The sequence below is a fragment of the Onychomys torridus genome, chromosome 15 (genome assembly GCF_903995425.1).
Source record: "Onychomys torridus chromosome 15, mOncTor1.1, whole genome shotgun sequence".
Classification (NCBI taxonomy): Eukaryota; Metazoa; Chordata; class Mammalia; order Rodentia; family Cricetidae; genus Onychomys; species Onychomys torridus.
The window spans coordinates 72018270-72036467 of record NC_050457.1 but is presented as its reverse complement, the minus strand read 5'-3'; the positions used below and the strand labels follow the sequence as shown (position 1 = coordinate 72036467).

General features: G+C 41.5%; 1 protein-coding gene across 1 annotated transcript; it reads right to left on the bottom strand.

Annotated features, from left to right (window-relative positions):
* Nucleotides 1-6345: 6345 nt before the first annotated feature.
* Nucleotides 6346-15902, bottom strand: LOC118596084 (zinc finger protein 58-like). The gene is given in 5 exon segments (XM_036206810.1): nt 6346-8184; nt 8187-8591; nt 12075-12170; nt 13129-13255; nt 15809-15902. Coding segments are annotated over 5 exon segments (1296 nt in total). The 5' UTR covers nt 15833-15902; the 3' UTR covers nt 6346-7540.
* Nucleotides 15903-18198: the final 2296 nt, after the last annotated feature.

Sequence of the window (18198 nt, the reverse complement as noted above, 5' to 3'; positions counted from 1 at the left end):
CAGGTATTATTATATTCCTTCTCAGGTCTTTGATGAGGTTGGAGATTAGCAGTTATAGTTACAACTTAGTATATATACATATATAATATCTTAGATAGAATATATTATGTATTAGACTCAGGTTCTTTAGGATAGGACACCTTTTGGAATGATCTTTGTAACATGCCACCTACCCATGCTCTAGACTTCCCTGGAGTTTACTATGTGTTTTTTGCTTGATATTGTTTGCACTTACTGTAATTCCAACTTATCTAAGTCATTATCCCTCATTACTCCTGGACAATATTTGATAACCATCTCTTTGTATATAGTCTTGTATTAGGTTAGAACTTTCTTATTTAGACAAAAGGGGGAGATTTAGTGGATAGCCATCCCAGCATTGGCCTGGAAGTTCCAACCCCCATTGAGGCTTCAGTAATGATCATGCCCACAAGCCAGGGCAGAGGAGGGAGCAGAAGACTGAGGATGAGGAGGAGGTCGCTCTCTTGGTTCCGGGATGCTGGACGCTGGAGGTAGACCGAGCAGAGTTCTCCAGAGAACACTGCCGGACTGCCCTACACTTTTGCCAGACCCTGCAACATACCCCTTCATTTGTAAGTTACCCCACAAAATAAACCTCCCTTTTAACTACGTGGAGTGGCCTTAATAATTTCACCAATATCACACAGTCCCAATGGAGAGAACAATGAAACGCTTCTATTCAGCACTGCTTATACTGTTATGGTAAACTTCCAAAGTTTGGATATATACACATTTAGAGAGTATCTTCTTTCCTCAACGATCTACTACTAAATTTTCCTAATGGACTTTTGCAGAAGTTTGTCTCCTATGTCATTTGAGATCTCATCAATGGACTGTCATGCATTGGAATGACTGAGTTTGAAGCCAGGTAAAGCAAGGTGACTTCATCAGAGATAGATGTCTGTGAGTGGTTAGAGATGTACTTATCTTTTTTACCATACCTTATCTTGGAACATGGAGGTTACATGAACATGATGGATAGGAATCTGGAGAGTCCCCAAAGATCAATCTGGACATGAAGTGATACTTCAATGACTAACATCCAACTTGTCCTGATTCCCTTTGTGTTTGCTTAACCACTTCTCAGTCCTCTACCCTTCTTTCACATTTACAAGAACTATCGTGTTCATAAACCATCTATTAAGTTTGTGGACAAGCACATTTTCATATCAGCCTGTGCCTGTCCTTTGTCATCTTGTTTGCAGTCTTAATTCCTCTGTGCATTTTATAAATGGTTTGTCTTATTATTGAGAAATACACTGTTTAGTAGCCTCACTATAGTTTCTCATTTTCTGCAGTATCAGTCTTTTCTTGTGGAAATCCTGTTTTAATATTTGCATATATCACATTGTTATACATGAGGTTACAAATTGGGTCATAGCCTAGAACATCATGTTAGTGTCTGATTTGTTTAAGGAGAAATTATTTCTTTAGCCATATGTTAGGGACCAGTCTATCAAAAATGTAGAGACCCAGCGGATCTTTAGTTTGTAATGTAACTAAGGGGTGGTGGGAGAAATCCATGTGTTCTTTAACTTGTTCTAACTCCAGGGTACTCAGAGTGGCATTCCATGACTCTTTCAGTTGTCATGTTCCCTCAGAATATGCTGACTCTTCTCTGTACATGGATTTTCCTTTTCGGCCACCACCTCACAAAAACCAACATAGAAACATTATTAATTAGGATAGCTCAGCCTATAGCTGAGGCTTGTCTCTTACCTCTTATAACATTAATTAATCTATTTCTCTCCATCTACACGTTGCCTAGTGACTTGTAGTGTTTACCTCTCCTCCTGCATGTCTTGCCTCCTTGGAATCTTCCTGGGGACTCTGCCTTTCTTCTTCTCAGGACTCTCTGTCCAGAAGTCCAGGCTATTGGCCGTTCAGCTGTTAATAAACCAATCAGAAGGTGCCTTGGCAAAGACACATCTTCACAATGTACAAAAGATTATTCTACAATACTTCTCTTACACTAATCTCTCAATCTGAAATGGGCCCCAAACTGACAAACTTTTAAATGTTTATCCAGTCCAATACCTAATCACCTTTCTCTTTCAGCACATTTGATACTCTCATGAAAGTCACTATCCATCATGTTATCTTGATAACAGCTAATACTGAACAGTTCCAGGGGTATAATTAGTTATCTCAGATACTTGTCCTCATGAGGTCCCATGGCTTTGATGAACCATTATTGAGTTTCCAGTTACCTTAAAGGAATCCAGTGCATGGCACGCCCATAGAATCTGTGCGGCTTTGTTGTCCCCCACACCTCCTGAGGTGATGGACGTGCAGACAGTGACTTCGCCTCTGGGTGATGCATGGAGTTCCTGACCAGGAAGGTACCATGGTGGGAAGGTAGCGGATTTCACGTCTGCACCTCTTTACCCTTCTGAAACCCTAATCATCCAGTGGCCTAAGCAGCCAGGGAGGCCAGAACCCCACCTCACAGTGGCACTAAGGTGTAGGACCCACTTTTTCTGTGCTGCATGGCCCCCTTAGCTGTGTGGTTCTCAAAGTAGAAAAGCTATTCTGGGTCCCAGGTGTAGCTCTTTATAATAAGTCTCCAAGCCTGCTTCCTCTAACTGTGATTAGATCATTCCCTCTGTCCTTGAAATTTCTTTTGCTGTATGACTGTGATCTGCCTTTGATTTCTATTCTCAACACACCTGCCTACTCTTGGTTTATATTTCTACTTTTCAAATACATAGAAACAACTGCTTTTGGGAGTATTGATGTTGGTGATATATTATATACCCCAATAAAACTTATCTGGGGATCAGTGGACAGGACCAGCCACTAGATTAGAAATTAAGGCCAGACAGTAGTGTCAAACACAGTCCATCCTATCACTTGGGAGGCAGAGGTCTGTCTGGATCTCTGTGAGTTCAAGGCCACAATGGATACAGAGCCAGGCAGTGTTGGCACACAGCTTTAATCCCATACTTGAGATCTCACGCCTTTGTTGGGAAGCACACATCACACTATCCCAGGAAGTGATGTCTTGGAAAGGTATATAGGGTGTGAGGAAACAGGAACTCACTTTCTTGAGGCTGAGGATTTAGTAGAAGTAAGAACGTGCCTGGCTTATTCTGTTCCTCTGATCTTTCAGCTTTTGTCCCAATATCTGGCTCTTTTTTTTTTTTTTTATTAATAAGACCCTTTAAGATCTGTGTTACACATTACTAATATTACTAATATATGAACATATGCTGTTAAAGGCAATATTTGGTGTCCCCACATCAGCCCCAAACATGTACATCGCTAAGGGTCCTCTAACTCTCCAGTCCTGAGTCAGTGCCCCTGATGCTGAGACAGGAAAAAGGAGATCAACAAACAGCCAAAGAAGACATTGTGTGATTAAAAACAGCTAACAGGCTGCCTAAGTCCAACCGACTTTACTATTGTTTATCTCCTGATATAAAAGGTGATTATATAAATGCAAATCACACACTGAGTCATTTATCTCAGCTTGGAGTATGTAGATCAGCCATAATACATGAGGCCTCAGGTTTACTCTGGAAGCAAGATTGTACAGGGTACAAACATTTAAAAGGGTGCTCACCATCAAAGCCACTGGAGAGCATTCTGCAGCTAAGATTTCCTTACAGTGACCTCAGAAATCAGTGCAGGTTGAAATGGCTGCTCACTAGGCAGCCAGGTGACCACATGGAGTTGAACCTTTGGTCACCTTTTGGACCCTATGAGCCTGCTGGAGGCAGTTACTAAACTCCAGGTGCAGGGCAGTCTGTGGTTAGATCCACAGATCCAAACTAGCCTCTGAGACCACCACAGCATAGACTATGGGTGCTGCCGTGACAACTGGAACCTCACAAGTCAGCACCCCACACCCATTATGACTTCACACCACTGGACCCAGTGCCCCATCCCTGCATGTCCCCACTGTTTCAGTCCTGGGCAATGATCAGGGAACCTCACACCTCATTACAGAGATATTTGTACTTCATGTTTATTGCTTGTAAATGCTCAATTGTAAAGAGCATTAATCAATGTACATGTCCATGAACATATTAATAGAAGATAAGTTGGTAAAGGCTTTATCATTTTGGAGGATGGGATGGGAGGGTGGGGGAGGAGGGATAAGAGGGCGATCTGTGCTTTTTGAAATGAATAAAAATATTTAATAAAAAAGCATAAATAGGTCAATGTAAATATGTTTATAATACACACAGAGAGAGGCCATTATTGAACTATAAACGTATAATCAAAATTTACAGAAAAATGAATGGACATGTAATGTATGTAAGTTGAGATCACCCAGTCATATGAAGAAATACACTGCTTGTTCTCTTTCATATGGTTAGTACAGACAGTAATATATGTATATATGTGAAGAAATGGGTATGTGCATATACTATATAGAGTAGAAAAGAGAATAAAAGTTAAATATAGGGATGAAGAAGATTTAAAGCAGGTAATGACCACGGGTTGTGAAAAGAGGACATAAGAACTGATTTTCAGGTTCCAACTCTGTCGTGGATTTTAGTTTTCATGGTGTATAACTGCATGAAATATATTCAGTGCAGATACTGTCAAATCCAATGTGAATGCCTCAGAGTTTGCTCTGAGTGTCCATTCTAACTGCACAGAAGTTCATGATCTCTGTAGTGTAACAGGCTTTCTCGAGCCATCAACCGGCTCCCATATCATAACATGGAGACTTATTAGTTATGAATGCTCAGCCTTAGCTCAGGCTTGTTTCTGGCTAGCTCATATAACTTAACTTGTTTTTCTTCATGTACATTTTGCCTCGTAGCTCTTTACCCACTTTTCTGTATATCTTGCTTTTCCGAGGTCTCCATGGCTCTGGAAGCTGCCTGGCTTCTGGTCCTGGGGTGTTCCCCTCTGCTTTGTTCTCTTCTCCTTTTCCTCCATCTTAGATTTCTGTTCCTATTTATACTCTCTGTCTATGAGTCTCACCTATCCCTCTCCTACCTAGGAATTGGCCATTCAGCTTTTTATTAGACCAATCAAGTGCCTTAGGCAGGCAAGGTGAAACAAATGCAACACATCTTTACATGGTTAACAAGGAAGCAGAAACAAGTAACACACCTTTACACAGTTAAAGTAATAGTCCACACCATAACCAGATGTAACACATCTTTGCCTACTCAAAATAACATTCCACAACACTGTAGTTTTCAGGTATTGTTAATTTTCACATATGAAATTTTTTACTTTCAAAATAATAGGATTTAAAATTAAAGAGAGAAATGAGAAATACTAGCTGAGATTATGAGTCCCTGCCAAACTATTTAATTCTGAGAGTATGCTTTGACTACAGTATTTACTCCTGAGGATGGTGTCTCTGCTTTACTATTAGCTACTGAGAGCACATGTTTCTGCTGTACTATTTACTTCTGGCTGTGTCTGTCTCTGCTGTACTATCTACTCCTAAGTGTGTGAGCCTTTGCTATATTATTAACTCCTGTGCTTGTCTCTGCTAAAGTATTTACTCCTGAGATTATGTCTTTGTTATATTTCTTACATGAGCCTTATTCCCTAGAGAAGCTTTCCCCACAGACTGTAGCTCTAAGAAATCATTCTCTTGTAGAACAAATGTATATCCATTAAGGTCATTTCCATTCATAAGGAAATATCCCTCTGTGTTCTGAGGAAATTAATAACTAGGTCTACAGAGACGTCAACCAGGAAGAAAACATTGATTCACATACACATAACAAACCTGACTTTTGTTCAAGGTGTATTGCTGACTACACCTTAGACAATTTTAAAAGACAGAACCTTCCCACACAGCAGCCTTTCTTTCTTATTATCAATGATGGAAATTAAAGCTGGAAGCATAGACTCTCTTTGTCATGTAATCTAGAGGGTTATTCATTTGTTTTCTCTAATGCGCATATGGCATTTAATGTAGCAGGAATCTTAAATGGTCTTATTAATAAAATCAAACCTGGGGCCAGGTATTGGGGTGAATGCTGGAAGATCAGAGAAGCAGAACAAGCCACAGCTACCTCACCTCGCCAATTCCTCAGCTGACCAGTTTCCTCAGGCTGGAAGCCTCTGAGTCCTTATCCAAATGAATCTCAGCTGAATTGCTGCTAAACGCCTAAAAGCTTAACCAGCCACATGCTGCTAGTTTCTGGTCTTCATGCCCTATATATCTTTGCCTTTCTGCGGTCACTCCCTGGGATTAAAGGCGCGAGTCACCACGCCTGGTGGTATCCAAAGTGACCTTGAATTCACAGAGATCCACCTGGCTCTGCTGGGATTAAAGTGTGCTACCACTGCCTAACCTCTATGTTTAATATTGTGGCCTTCCTCTTCTCTGACCGCAGATAAGTTTATTAGCGTGCACAATATTTCGGGGAATACAATACCACTGCAGGGGTAAATATGAGAATGTGGGATCATGACTCTCTGAAATAAAGATGAGAACTAGAGTTCATTTAGTTATTATCCACTTACTAGAATAACAGCATTAAATTTTCCCTAGGGCTTACCCCCTAGCCAGGCAAAAATATATCACCAAATTAATATCACATCGGTTACTGTTTGTGGAATAAGCATTAAATCCAATCAGAAAATAATTGGTTCTTCTCACAACTTTCCTGCCATTATTGCTCTACAGGCACTGTAGTTTTTTATCTAAGGCACAGTATGTGCACCTGAGATTATCTCTGCCTCAGCTGATGACTTTATTTCTTCAGCTGCAGCTGCTGCCTTGCTGCTGAGGCCTTAGACTGGAAGAGACTTCGTGTAGTTTTAACTAAGTCATTATGCTTATATTTTACCAATAAGGAATCAGGAGCCAAATACTTGTGAAAACCTACTAGCTCAGAGAGACAGAGATTCTTACACACCAAGGGGAGATATTACAGGAGCTTGGATGACTCCACTGGGAAAATAAACAATAATGCCACAGCCTAGATCTCAGACTCCAGGCACCCAATGGACATGCATGGTAAAGTTTTTATGGAACATTTATAGTTACAGAAGAAAGAGACTCATGAATCAAGGCAAGTTTCAAACACATTGCTTGAACAAACTGTTGGAGGTTACAGCCAAGAGAAGTCTCTACTGTTCTCTGATGACGTTCTTAGCATTTTTGCTATTGGAAGTTAGGTGTTCATGTTAACATTCAAAATAATTAATATTCTCTACTATGGAATCCTTTGAGTTGAATAAGATGAGAATTGTTAGTAAATATTTTACCACACTTCACACACCCATGGAGTTTGTAGTCAGAATGAACCATTTGATGTATTTTAAGAGTTGAAGAAGTAAACTTTTTAAGACATTGGTAGGATTTCTCTCTCATATGAACTATATCATGTGTTGAGAAAGGGTATAAAGATTAACAAAGTTTTTGTCACATTCCTCACACTTTTAGGGATCGTCTTCAGAATGAATTTCCTTTTCTTTTTTATGTTGTCTAAGGGATAAAGATGGAAAAAAACCATCTTTCACAATCTTCACACTTTTAGGGTTTCTCTTCAGTATGAACTCTCTCATGTTTCTTAAGGCCTGAGAGATACTAAAAGGTTTTGTGATATTCTTCACACTTGAAGTGTTTCTCCCCAGTATGAACCCTCTTGTGTCTCCTAAGGCTTGAGACATAATAAAAGGCTTTGTGACATTCTTCACACTTGAAGGGTTTCTCTCCAGTATGAACTGTCTTGTGTCTCCTAAAGCCTGAGTGATAACGAAAGGCTTTCCCACATTCTTCACACTTGTAGGGTTTCTCTCCAGTATGAAGTGTTTGATGTTCCTGAAGATTCCTAGAACAGGAATATCGTTTGCCACACTGCACACACGTATAAGGATTTACTTCAGAATGGATAATTTGATGTCCTCTAAGTGATAAATATGAGTAAAAACGTCTGCCACACTCTTCACACTTGTAAGGGTTGACTTCATAGTGAATAATTTGATGTCGTCTAAGGGATGAAGCTGAGCAAACACATTTGCCACACTTTTCACACTTGTATGGTTTCTCTCCTGTATGAAATACCTTGTGGTCCTTAAGTCCTGAGTGATAAAGAAAGGTTTTGTGACATTCATTACACTTGTATGATCTCTTTCCATTATGAATTCTACGATGTCTCTGAAGGGTTGCATAATGGGAAAACCTTTTGCCACACTCTTTACACTTGCATGGATTCTCTTCAGAATGAATTTTTGATGATGCTTCAGGAATGAAGGATCACAAAAAGCTTTGCCACATTCTTCACACTTGTAGGGTTTCTCTCCAGAATGAACTCTTTGATGTTGCTTCAGCATTGAAGGATAATAAAATAATCTGCCACATTCTCCACACTTGTAGGTTTTCTCATCAGTATGATTTTTCTGGTGTATAAAAAGTGATGAGCGAGTATTGAAGGTTTTATGACATTCTCTACACATATAAGACTTTTCTCCAGTATGAAGTCTCTTATGTATGGAAAGTGCTTTATGAGAACTTAGGCCCTTTCCACATTCTTCACACTTGTAGGGTTTCTCCCTTGTATGAATTCTCTGGCTTTGCATAATTAGTGAGTTACAGTCAATGGCCTTGTTGTAAATGGTATAATCATTGGGTTCTGTTCCTGTTGAGCAAAAGTTGAGATATGAACAAAGGCTAGGAAATATTCCTCATACTTACAATGCTTATCTTTTTAAAAGGAAACATTTACTCATACATATTGAAGCATTTCAAAACCTATAGACACTAAGAATAAATGGGAAAACATTGTAGGTAGAATTAATCTATACTTCTCCTAGAATAAGGGCATGACCAAAAAGAACCTAGGCATAATAGCATATTATTCAAAGTTTAATAGCTAAGGAAGTTGTAAGGGCATTTTACTAAGAGAAATAAACCCATTAAACAATAGAGATGTTATATGGCCAGACAACCCTAAAATTATAAAGTAACCAAGCCGCGAAAAAGAGAAAGTTAATTGTGACTGTGTGAATTAGAGCCTTCGTTTAAATATAACATTTTTATCCTCCACAGAAATCCACAAAGATATCTCCACAATAGACTACTGGCAATGGTCGAGAGGAAGCCCGAACTGACCTACTCTGGTGGTAGGATGGCCAAACACCCTAACTGTCATGCTAGAAATCTCATCCAATGGCTGAGGAAAGTGGATGCAGAGATCCTCGGCCAGGCCCCAGGTGGAGCTCCGGGAGTCGAATTGGCGAGAAAGAGGAGGAATTGTATAAGTGAGAATTGTGGAGACCAGGATTGGGCAAAGCACAGGGACAAATAGCCAAATGAATGGAAACACATGAACTATGAACCAATAGTTGAGGAGCCCCCAACTGGATCAGGCCCTCTGGATAAGTGAGTCAGTTGAATAGCTTGAACTGTTTGGGAGGCACCAGTGGGACCGGGACCTGTCCTTAGTGTATGAGCTGGCTTTTTGGAACCTGGGGCAAATGTGGGGACACTTTGCTCATCCTGGGAGGAGGGGACGGGACCTGCCTGGACTGAATCTACCAGGTTGAGCTGAATCCCCAGGGGAGTCTTCTCCCTGGAGGAGATGGGAATGGAGGGTGGACTGGAACGGAAGGGGGGGAAGGGAGGAGGACAGGGGAATCCATGGCTGATATGTAAATTTAAATTAAATTATAAAATAAAATAAAAAAGAACCCATAAAAAAAAAAAAGATGTCTGAATAACAAGGTTTTCTAGATAGAAAAACATGTCTGTTCCTGACAGCACCAATTTACTTCAAAGAAGATGATGGGCATTGAGGAAACTCCATATGGAGTTTACTTTCTTTATGGAAAAAGCTAGCCATTTGGACAAATGAATTGCCCTTGCCTCAATTGCTGACAGTATACTGTCCAAACTGGACCAGCAGGACATAAAGAAAGCGACTGCCAACCTTTGTCAAGACAAGGTAGCACAGTCCTTCAAAACTCCCTGTTTCTCAACTGTCTGTCAGATATTCTAGGCATGTAGGCCAAAAATAAATGCCCCAACATTACAGAAAATCTTTGAGTGACTGTCCAGGCAGCCAGATGTCCCTGTCATTAGGAAACATTTCACCCTTCTAGAGTCTTTGATCAAGTTAAAAACTAAATGATTAGACTTAAAATTTTCCTTACTTATGATGAAAGGTAAATTAGATATAAAACTTTTTTGACTCACAAAGATAAGGCAGATAATAAAATATTTTCTCTAAATTTGCCAAATACAAATGGACTGGATATTGTAACTGTAATGCTTACTTGACAACCGTTAGTGTTATACATAGTTTTACTATATTAAAATTAAAATCCCCTTTATGTCTAATTAAAATGTTGTAGAATAATCCTTCTGCACACTGTGAAGATGTTAATAAAACTCTCATTGTTAATACAAAGCTGATTGGCCCATGGCTTGGCAGGATTTTCAGGGCAGAGAGAATGATGGGAAGTGGAAGAGGAGAGTCAAAGGAGTCACCAGGATGGAGAGAAGAAAGAAAGAAATATGCCCTATGAAGAAAAGGTACCACCACATGGCAGAGTATAAATAAGACATATGAGTTAATTTCAAATGTAAGAGCTAGGTAATAATAAGCCTAAGCAATCAGCTGAGCATTTATAATTAATACTAAGTCCCTGAGTTGTTATTGGGATGGCTGGTGGACAGACCTGATCATGGTCCTGACAAAAAAACCATCTACACTCCTAAGCCATGCTCCCATTACAAATCTGGGGGTAAATGAAAATATACAGTTGGAGGAAGTCTGAGAATCAACAGAGGACCAGGAGAAGAAGGGACCACAAGATCTCTTCATCCCGTTGGACTGATGGAAATGTTAGCCATAATGCTTGCTATAGGGCTAGTGACAGTGGCTATCCTGACTGGATCTGAAACAAAACTAGATAGCTCTGATGTATCTGGGAACATCAGATTTATACATAAAAGTTTCTAATTTCTCTAACAAGTTGTGACTGGAAATATGTCCAAATAACAATTAGACCTAATATACCAAAAATATATTAACTTGAAAAAATGACAAAGAAACTTCGAAAAAGCATGCAGCCTTACAACACAGTGATGGACCCACATCTACTAGTGGGCATGAAAGAGAGGCACACAATCACTGCACCCGGAACTAGTTTCATGGGCATCCCTGAATCAACAGTGCAAGGCCCTATAGCTCATCCTGTCCTCGTCTTCCTAGGTCTGATGGTCAGGCCCTGCTGTACCTACTGGTGGTCCAAAAAAAAAAAAAAAAAAGCTTCTAATGGCCTAATACATCCCCTTCTACACTATTAATGCTTTGACTCTTCCCTAAGATCAGTGAGGAATAAAATGTCCGAAGGGACTCAGATTGTCAGAGTTTTATTAAACTGCTCCCCATCCCCAAATTGTTACAATCAACAGAACTGTTGAACCTTCTGCCCCTCCTGCCTCTCTGTAATGGAATTGTTGGTTTGGCTTAATAAACCCAATCACGCTCACTTTGGTACTGAGATCTTTCTGGCAAATCTACTCTTAACCTCTGCTAATAAATAACTCTCAGTCTGACCAGCACTGAGTTCTCTTTCTCTGAGTCTTATACTACAAAAAAGAATCAACAAAAAGAAAAACCTTGGAAGTCACTTTAAATAGAAGCACAGCGATTGAGTAGTAGTTGTGGAATTTCCAAGCTTCAGAGAGTAGAGCTGGGAGCCCACTGCCTATGGTAGGATGCTTTACACAGCCTTGGTCCAGGAGGAGGGGCGTGAACCTGCCTGAACAGAGTGTACCAGGCTCTGCTGACTCCCCACAGGAGGCCTTGGCTTGGAGGAGGTGGGAACGGGAGTTGGTATGGGGGGGAAGGCTGGAGAATGGGTGGAGGGAGGTGAGGGGAATTTGTGGTTGGCATGTAAAATGAATAGGAAATTTTTAATAAAGAAGAAAAGAAATAAAAAACAGACTTAAACCATCATAAACTTCTCAGAGATGAGCTCTGAAAACAAAGACATGAAGGAGGGACCTAAAGAATGATTCCCACAGTGTCGTGTCCCAGGGTATTGGGAAAGCCTGCCTTTCTGTGGGAAATTTAGACCTCAACTCCTCCCCCAAACCCCTCATTCCTACACACCTCGCTGCATGCTGCCTGCTGCTTGTCTCTTCACATCTGAAGATTCTGCTCTTTGCTCCAAAAATGTCACTAGGTGTGGCTTAGACACAGCAAGACCTGTTTGTAGAAAAAGAAGGAACAAGATAGTTTATGTGTTTTTTTACTTGGAATTGACATGTGCCTTCCAGTTCATGACTAATAAGGAAAGAGATGATGAAATAAATGATTGCAGACAATCAGTTCCTTGAATGTTTTCTGACAGGATCATGACACTACATGAAGAAATTCTGAGTTTCATTTAAAAGAAAAAAATCATTAAAACTGAATAGTGAAACACTTTAATTAACAAGTGTACTTGAGGTCTCATGCCATTGAATTTCTACGAGTCCCACTAGAGTGAAGGAAACATATACAACACAGAAATGTTAAACACAAAAAGAGAAAAACAGTGAAATGATATATTTTTTTAATTTTAAATTTTATATACACATTTGTGTTTTACCTGCGTTTTTGTTTGTATGTGGATAAAGTGTTAATCAAGTGAATCTTTATTAATAAAAAAATGGAAGTAAGATATTGGGAGAAAAACCTGAAAGATCAGAGACGCAGGGGAGCAGACATAGTGACTTCCTACATACTCGGTTCCTTGATGCAAAAGGGCTCAGATCCAGTCTCAGTCCCGACTTATCACTTCTGGTCCATCTTTATACAAGCCTCTGAGCCTCTAAGACCAGCTAGTGGCTAGCACCACCCTCTGATTCCAAGCAGGCTTTGTTTGTCAAAACACAATCAAAAGAGAACACATGAGGATGTGAGATTTGGGGATTACAGTTAGTTGTAAGCTGCCATATGCATGCTGGAAATTGAACCCGAATCCTCTAGAAGAGCAATCAGTGCTCTTAACAACTGAGCCATCTCACCAGTCCTGAAATGATTTTTAATACAGCAATCTCCCTTATTTTCTAAAAACAAAGGATATGAAAATGGATGTTGAAATACTCCCATGAGAAACCATACTTAGTGAGGAAGCTACATGTTGATAATGAAATAAGAATTCACTATGGATGATCCTCACCAAGGAACACAAGGTTGCTGTAATTCTCCAACATCACATCCCTGTACAAATTCCACTGAGCAGGCTCCAGGCATTTCCTCTCTTCTGCAGAGAACTCAATGGCCACATCCCAGAAGGACAGCATTTCCTGCAATAAAGATCAGTGAATGAAAGCACACTTTAATGTAATTAAAACCATGAATAATATAAATACCAAGATGCATTGGGCTGGAGAGTTCTCCTGTCAACTTGACATTAGAAGAAAGAAACAATTCAGAAAATGCCTTCCTAAGACTGTCCTGTAGTCAAGCCTAGATCCCTAGTCTAAGGCTGGCAGGCCTTTTATGAGGCGGTTCTATCAGGGAGGGGGTGTGGGGTCATCCAGAGTGCAGACATCTGGAGGCCAGAGGGTGGGTAAATGAATTCCAAGCTTATCTCACAAGGGGTTATTTTGCAAGCATTCTTCTTAAGCAATTATCTTGCAAGCACAACCAGGCGATTATCCTGCAAGCTTCCTGTTAGCACAGCTTCATGGGCTAACTTTCTGGGGGCAGAGTGCAGTATTTTCTACTGAATCTACAATTAGCAGAGCTAGTGTGTGTGTGTGTGGGGGGCTCGTTTAACTTACAATGGCCTTTCAGGTTTCGCCTCAAAATTTTCCTCTCTTGCTTATTTAACTGGCAGAGAAAATGACCGCGATCAAAACCTCAAGACCGTTACATTAGGCGGCTGCAGAGTTCAGGAAGGACCAGACCCCGTTTGCTCTACAGACACTGAGAAATCTGACAGCGTCCATGTGAGATGGCTCACCTAGAGAAGCATGCTTCCCCACCAGAGCTGCTCACTGAGCTCCCAGCTCCGCCTCAGGAGCAGGCAGTCAGCTGACCATCATTAGTTTGCAATCCTGGACTTCACTATCAACTACTCCGCGCTAACAGGAAGCTCTCCTGTCCCAGAAAACCAAGCCGGATTTGGACCTGGACCGCAGGGGACGTCCTAAGGAAACCATCACTCAAGCACAGTCCCTATCGCCCCCTCCCCAGCCCTAACCTGCAACCTCACGTGACCCAGCCAGTTCAGCACAGCACCTCCAAGGCAGCTTCTTCCGCCCTCCTACCCCAGCCCAGGTCCTCTTCCTCCAAGACGGACCCCGGTACTCCGCTCAGTGCCTGAGGCTGCGCTGCACCCTGGACCAACCTCCAAGTCAGAGACGCAACAGGAATGCACAGCAGGGCAGAACTCTAGCCGAACTTTGAGGAAGACGCACGTGTGTCGACTAAAAGCCTGGTTGGTATTTCCTGGATGGCTCCTCGTGATGTCACAGTGCCACATACTACACTTCCCAGAAGTCTAGGCGAAAGAATTCCCGGAACCCAGGCCTAGAGTTTCTCCTCTAGTGGATTTGAGTCTGGTTGCCTGCAGTGAAGTATGGGAGGAAGAAGCAGAGAGAGCAGGACAGCCCTGCGGAGTCAGGCTGGTGTTCACCTCCAGATCCACAGCATGAGATGTATGAGTGTGACTGGAGCCTTTGACAGAAATATTAGCCTTGTAGGCTTTCTGGTCCATATGTTGTGATTTTAATGTTACCTGAGCATTGCTTGTATCATCCCACTCCCATGCCCTTGTGTTTGTTCCACAAATGTCACTTAACGGTAGTGACCCTCCATTCAAAACGGCCAATGTACTGATTAAATGACGTAGTGCTTAAAACACATCATCAAATAGCAACTCCTAGACCTCTATCGCAGCTCTTTACCCAATAAATGTGGCATGCAGCAATCATTAATTCTTTTGGTTTGAACTTACCACATTTTGAAATACTATGACTCAGAGAACGGAATTGGAACCATGAAAAAAGCATAGGAGACCAAATGTAATGTCCCTATTGGGAAACATGGATTATATAATGAGAATTTAGTTTCAAAGCAAATATCACTTGCTGGGTCCATTAGATGTCTAGGTGTATTTGTGAATTTTAATTGTCTGTATAATGTTTCTGAGTTTCTTGAAGCAGCAAATGGAGTGTCTCCAGTCAAGTGTTGGGACACCCACTGACATAGGTCTGACTGACTTCTATTAAAATAGATCCTGCAGAGAAGAAAGAGAACAATGGAATGCAGTTTTTAAGAGAATAGACAGGGCAAACAGATACACCTCTGAACTCAAAATATGTAACTGATATGTTAATGACAATGGGGGACACTATCACATGCACCAATATAACTAAATATGACAATGTAGTGAAAATCTGGGGTTGGGGATTTAGCTCAGTGGTAGAGTGCTTGCCTAGCAAGTGTAAGGCCCTGGATTCGGTCCTCAGCTCCAGAAAAAAAAAAAAAAAAGAAAGAAAGAAAGAAAGAAAAGAAAAGAAAAAAGAGAAAAGAAAAGAAAAGAAAAGGAAAAGGAAAATCTGTGCTGCTCAGATCTATTGATTACACATGTTTGACCCCTGTTCAAATCTTTTGCAATGTCTCTCCATGACCTCTGACATACTCATATAGATCAACGGACAGTAACTGAATGTCCTCACCCAGCACACCTCTCCTCCAGACTGTCCCAGATATGACATGTCTCACACAGCAAGGTTCATGCATGAGTTGTGAACACAAGGAACTCCTCCCTCACACTGACATTAGAACAGAAGGAAAGAAGCCTGGGAGGAAAGGGACAGGACTGCTCAACAAGGGGAACTGGACTGGACCTGTGGAAGAGCAGGAACCAACATGAGCAGTCTGCTTCACTGGCTGGACATGGCAGTGCCCATGTGCAGGACAGGGAGGAAGTGGTTTTGTTTTGGCTGACTTTAAGAAGCATCTGCACACACTGGAACCTCTGGTGTAAGGACAGGGGAAGGCATCCCAGCTGCAGCTGCAGAAAAAGACCCAGGGATGAAAAACCACAGCAGCCACATCAGTCAAGAGCTGCAGAATGGAAATGAAGAAATAATGGAGTCTCAGATTAGATATGAAAGAGCAAACTGGAAGAAATCAGTGAAACCAGAAGAAATCAGCATCAGGTCATGACAGTAACTAATACATTAATATCCAAGAAAATAAATATTTGCTGCATAGTGGGAGGAATATTCAAGCAATGCAAAGAGGAATTCTTCTTCACCAAAATATATGTCTGTAACAAAATCATGATAGGGGAAAAAGTTTAAATTACTCATGGAATGGGCCTCAGATGTTAAGTACATGTCATTTTTATGTCAATAAAGTGTTAATTGCATGGATTTGTATCATAGTGCTCAGTGTCAGAAACATGATTTGAACCATAGAAAGTATTTCTCATGTCTATAAAGTATGTTCAAGCATTTTCTGTCACTGACTGGGTAGCCTTGGCTGCCCATGAATTTCCTATGAAGCAGGGGAGGACCAGAGGTCCTGTCTCCCGTTCACAAATGCAGAGATGACAGGGATGTGCAATAGAGTAGACTGAAGTTTCTTTTCTATCACAGGTCTGTTTACTTTAAATCACATGAATACACACAGGTCTGTGAGTTCTTCCTTACCCTGCAGATCTGACAACAAAGCCTGGCACTGGAACCCAAGGCCATGAGAGTTTTTCATCTGTTCCTAGAGACCCTGTTCCTGGACCAGCTCAACAAGCCCAAGGTCAGATCAGAATATGTTGACACAACCATTTCAGGACAAGCAAGACGTCAGCACTGTTTTGTAAATACTCATCCCTACATTAGGGATGGCGGACCTTTCAAAGAGTCAAGAAAACCCAGCTCTCAAGGTGACACTGGGTTCAGCTTCCCTAGTCCCCATTCTGCTTTGCACTGGGTCTTCCCCGCCATATGTCTGCAAATGTGTGTTCTCTCACCCTAGTCAAAGCTTTTCTATAGCAGCTGATTCTGGCAGATCTGTCCCTATTTCAGAATTTCCTATCAGTGAACTGTTGGGTCTTGGGTTTTCCTTCCAGAATTTTTTACAGGCAGAAGAAATGAACACAATCAAGACCTCAAGATCATTACAGTAGGCCGGCTACAGAGTACAGGAGGGGTCAGAATCTCTGGTTACTCTAAAGATACTGAGAAATCTGACAGCGTCCATGTGAGATGGCTCAGCTAGAGAAGCATGCTTCCCCACCAGAGCTGCTCACTGAGCTCCCAGCTCTGCCTCAGGAGCAGGCAGTCAGCTGACCATCATTAGTTTGCAATCCTGGACTTTGTTCTATCATCTACTCTGAGCTACCAGGCAGCTCTCCTGTCCCAGAAGCCCAAGCCAGACTTGAGGTGCATGAGGTGTCCTAAAGCATAACTCAGGACACAGTCCCTATTGCCCTCACCTCAGCCCTGACCTGCAACCTCATGTGACCAAGCCAGTTCAGCACAGCACCTCCAAGGCAGCTTCTTCCACTCTCTCACACAGCCTAGGTCCACACCAAACACAGTGTCTCAGGCTGTGCTACACCATGGACCAACCTCCATGTGAGAGATGGGACAGGAATGTAGAGCAGGGCAGGACTCTTGCCAAACTTGGGGGAAGACCCACATGTGCCAACCAAAAGCTGGAAGGCAATTTCTTGTGTGTTTTTCTGTGATGTCACAGTGATATGAGCTAGATTTTCCAGAAGTGTGGGCAAGGAATTCCTGGACTCCTTGTGTGATGATGTTTATTCTTCGTGGATTTGTGTCTGGATGCCTGCAGTAGAGTATGGGAGGAATAAACATAGTTAGGTGGACAGCTATTAGGCCTGAGGAAAACCAATTGCATGAATGTCTGATTAAAGCAAGCTTCATTTTATAGGTGCGCCAGGAACTAGCCAGTTGGCTTTCTCTTCCAAAGTTCGTATTTTAGAGAGCAGTCCCTCATTGTCCTTTAAGGTCCCTTCATGGGGAAGGGTTAGGGTTATAGAAAACAGATGTCGAGATAATTGGCAGTTAGAAAGGATGAGATTTAAAAAAGACTAAAGTTCAATAATACATCATGTGGGAGGGGAATTGTAGTGGATAGCCATCCCAGCATTGGCCTGGAAGTTCCTACCCCCATTGAGGCTTCGGTAATGGTCCAAGGTATCTGGAAAAACATGTCCATAAGGCAAAAGTGCAATCATTTCACAGGTTATGTTTGTAAGGCAAACGAT